Source organism: Eulemur rufifrons, chromosome 2 (assembly GCF_041146395.1).
Source record: "Eulemur rufifrons isolate Redbay chromosome 2, OSU_ERuf_1, whole genome shotgun sequence".
Classification (NCBI taxonomy): domain Eukaryota; kingdom Metazoa; phylum Chordata; class Mammalia; order Primates; family Lemuridae; genus Eulemur; species Eulemur rufifrons.
The window spans coordinates 9,695,383-9,699,300 of NC_090984.1; the positions used below are offsets into that span (position 1 = coordinate 9,695,383).

The window sequence follows — 3,918 nt, forward strand, 5'->3', positions numbered from 1 at the left end:
TTAAGCTTGGCTTACAGTAACTCTTTAATACTTTATAAGCTTTAAAATTCCTTAAACTTTTTGACTGTTTTGTAATAATACTTAAAACCTACATTGTATAACTGTACAAAAATATTTTCCTATTTTACAGCCTTATTGTATGTTTTCTATTAAATATTTTGCAATATATATATTTTTTTACTTTGTAAACTTTTTTTATTAAAATGAAGACACAAACACACACATTAGCTTAGGCCTACAGAGGGGTGGGGGCCATCCATATCACTGTCTTCTACCTCCTTATCTTGTCCACCTAGAAGGTCTCTAGGGACACTAACACGCATGGAGCTGTCATCTCCTATGATAAGAATTCCTTCTGGATTATTTCCTGAAGGACCTGCCTGAGGCTGTTTTACGGTTAGCTTTTTTTTTTGGACAGTGTGTCACTCTGTTGCCCGGGCTAGAGTGCTGTGGCGTCAGCCTAGCTCACAGCAACCTCAAACTCCTCGGCTCAAGCGATCCTCCTGCCTCAGCCTCCCAAGTAGCTGGGACTACAGGCATGAGCCACCATGCCTGGCTAATTTTTTGATATATATTTTTAGCTGTCCATATAATTTCTTTCTATTTTTAGTAGAGACGGGGTCTCGCTCTTTCTCAGTCTGGTCTCAAACTCCTGAGCGCAAACGATCCACCCGCCTCGGCCTCCCAGAGTGCTAGGATTACAGGCATGAGCCACCACACCTGGCCTAGCTTTTTTGTTTTTAATAAATAGGAGTATACTCTAAAATAACAATAAAAGTATAGTAAACATATAAGCCAGTAATATAGTCACTTATCACCACGTCATGTATTGCACATGATATGTGCTATACTTTCACACAACTGGAAATGCAGGTTTGTTTACAACAGCAACACCAAGGCCTTGAGTAATGTCTTGTATTATGTTACAACTGCTATGACATCACTAGGTGATAGAAAATTTTCAGCTCATGGGACCACTGACATCTATGTGGTCTTCATTATGTGGCATCTGACTGTACATGAATTACCTTGCATCTAGCTTTCCACATTAATTACATCTATAGGATTTCTCTATGGTGGGAATTTTCACAAATTTGACAGTACTTGTTAAAATTAAAAACTTTCCCCAACTTCTCACATTTGTAGGGTTTCTATCCAATGTGCATTCTTGCATGTTTTTTTAAGGATGTGGACAAACTGAAGGCTTTTCCACATTGCTTACATTCAAGAGGTTTCTCTCCACTGTGAATTCTTTCATGTCTTTGAAAGGAACTGTGAAGACTAAATGCTTTCCCACATTCTTTACATTTATAGGGTTTCTCTCCCGTATGCATTCTTATGTGTCCTTGAAAGCTTGTAGGATAAATGAAGGCTTTCCCACACTCCTTACATTCATAGGGTTTCTCCCCAGTATGAGTTCTTTCATGTATTTGAACATAACCAGAACAACTAAAGGCTTTTCCACATTGTTTACATTCATAGGGTTTCTCTCCAGTATGAGTTCTTTCATGTGTTCGCAATGCACTAGGAAAAATGAATGCTTTCCCACATTCCATACATTTATAGGGTCCATCTCCAGTATGCGTTATCATGTGTCTTCGAAAGTTTTCAAGAGAAATGAAGGCTTTTGTACATTCCTTACATTCATAGGGTTTTTCTCCAGTGTGATTTCTTTCATGTATTTGCAAATCTAGAGGATAATTAAAGGTTTTCCCACATTTTTTACATTCATATGGTTTTTCTCCAGTGTGAGTCCTTTCATGTATTCGAAAGTAACTGGTACGACTAAAGGCTTTCCCACATTCTTTACATTGATAGGGTTTCTCTCCAGTATGCACTCTCAGGTGTACTCGAAAGGCCGGACGAGCACTGAAGGATTTCCCGCATTCCTTACATTTATAAGGCTTCTCTCCTGTATGAGTTCTTTCATGAATCTGAACGGAAGTAGAACATCTGAAGGCTTTACCACATTGTTTACATTTGTAGGGTTTCTCTCCAGTGTGAATTCTTTCATGTACTCGTAAAAAACTGGGAAAAATGAATGCCTTCCCACATTCCTTACATTTATAAGGTCTATCTCCATTGTGTGTTATCATATGGGTTTGAACACTTGTGTGGGAAATGAAGGCTTTGCCACATTCCTTACATTCATAGGGTTTCTCTCCAGTGTGAGTTCTTTCATGTATTCGAATAGAACTGGGACAACTGAATGCTTTCCCACATTTCTTACATTCATAGGGCTTTTCTCCAGTGTGAATCCTTTCATGAATTCTAAGAGAACTGGGACAACTGAGAGCTTTGCCACATTGCTTACATTGATAGGGTTTCTCTCCAGTGTGAGTACGTACATGTGTTTGAAAGGGTTGGTGATATATGAAGGTTTTTCCACATTGTTTACATCTATAGGGTTTTTCTCCAGTGTGAGACTTTTCATGTCTTTGAAAAGATTTGAGATAACTAAAGGCTTTCCCACATTCCTTACATTTATATGGCTTCTCATCTAGTTTGAGTCCAGTGTGAGACCTCACATGCCTTGTAAGGGATGAACGACGCAGGAATACTTTTCCACACACACTACATTCATATGGTTTTACTCCAGTAGTCTGCTTTGCCAAAGTGAGATTTGGACTGAAAATTTTTCCACACTGACTACCTTCTTTACTTTCACAGAGTCTCTCAACCATATGGCTTCTGTAAAAAATTAGAAGAATGTTAATGATGGTTGTCTCTTAGTGCTTTTATATTTATTACTAGGTAGCAGAATTAGCTTTTTATCATTTTCAGGGAAACTGTAAGTTTCCTGCCCTGTCTGAATTGTTTGAAAATGAATATACTCAATGTTCTGCAAGAGGGTTCATCTATAGCTATTATCAATGTCATATTGATATATGGGGTTTTAAAACACTCTTTCCAAGGATGAAATTTTTCAAACACTGAACATCTATGTAATTTAAGAAAACATTTTTGGTAAAAACTTTCTGAGAATAAATACATGTGAAGCTGGGCTTATTTGTTTTGTTTGATTGTTTTAAAAATTTCACAGCAAACTAAGATTCTTTCTTTGAGGGATACTGCTTCTTTTGAGGGATACTGCTATCTCTTGTGAGTGCAACTCACCTTAGATTTCTCTCCAGATTTTTGTACTGATCTTCAGTGTTCTGGTCTTCCCATTTTTTCCCTGAAATGTAGATCCAGAATAATCATTACAAATTATGAGAAATTATTAGATTCTAGGTCCATTATGAGTTGTGACCATGTCTGGTTCATTTACCAAAGTATTCCCTTTTCATATTCCAAATCTTGGAATAGTGATGATAAACAAGAAACACTTCTTCCCTAATTGACTAAGTGAAGAAATGACATCATCCTTACCTATAGAGGCCAGGTTCTTGAATGTTTCCCGCATCACATCTTTGTAGAGTTTCTTCTGTGAAGGATCCAGCAAAGCCCACTCCTCCTGGGTGAAGTTCACAGACACATCCTCAAAGGCAACCAAGTCCTAAAACATCCCACATATACAGGACAATGGGTGAGACTGACAGCACTAGAGACACATATTCAATTTATAAGTTCATGTATGATTCTGTGGTCTCCACTCAACTTGGTTTTCAGAACTTTAAGTCTTTGTCCACAATCACTTCCTTATAAGCTTAACAGTACCTGGAACATGTACATTTTGGTCTATATTTTTACTCTGGTCACTACAAGTCATACTGCTCTTTAATGGTATGTCCAGTTCAACTTGGAGAAATAAGAGAAATCCTATACAAATGAAACAAATTTTAAGATAATCAATTCATTATGAGAAACTCTTTTATCTCATTTCTTATTACCCAGATCACTCAGCACTCCATGAGGTACAGGATCAAACTGGGATGAGGTTTTAATGAATAACTACACATTGAAAACCTGTAAGTT

The 3,918-nt window shown here is 37.4% G+C and overlaps 1 protein-coding gene across 1 annotated transcript; it reads right to left on the reverse strand.

The window, feature by feature from the left end:
• Nucleotides 1-1,151: 1,151 nt before the first annotated feature.
• Nucleotides 1,152-3,675, reverse strand: ZNF791 (zinc finger protein 791). Its single transcript, XM_069488845.1, has 5 exons — nucleotides 3,661-3,675; nucleotides 3,373-3,499; nucleotides 3,118-3,178; nucleotides 1,871-2,271; nucleotides 1,152-1,804 (listed from the first exon to the last, which is right to left on the reverse strand). Exons 1-5 carry the CDS (start codon nucleotides 3,673-3,675, stop codon nucleotides 1,152-1,154), a joined length of 1,257 nt encoding a protein of 418 aa, XP_069344946.1.
• Nucleotides 3,676-3,918: the final 243 nt, after the last annotated feature.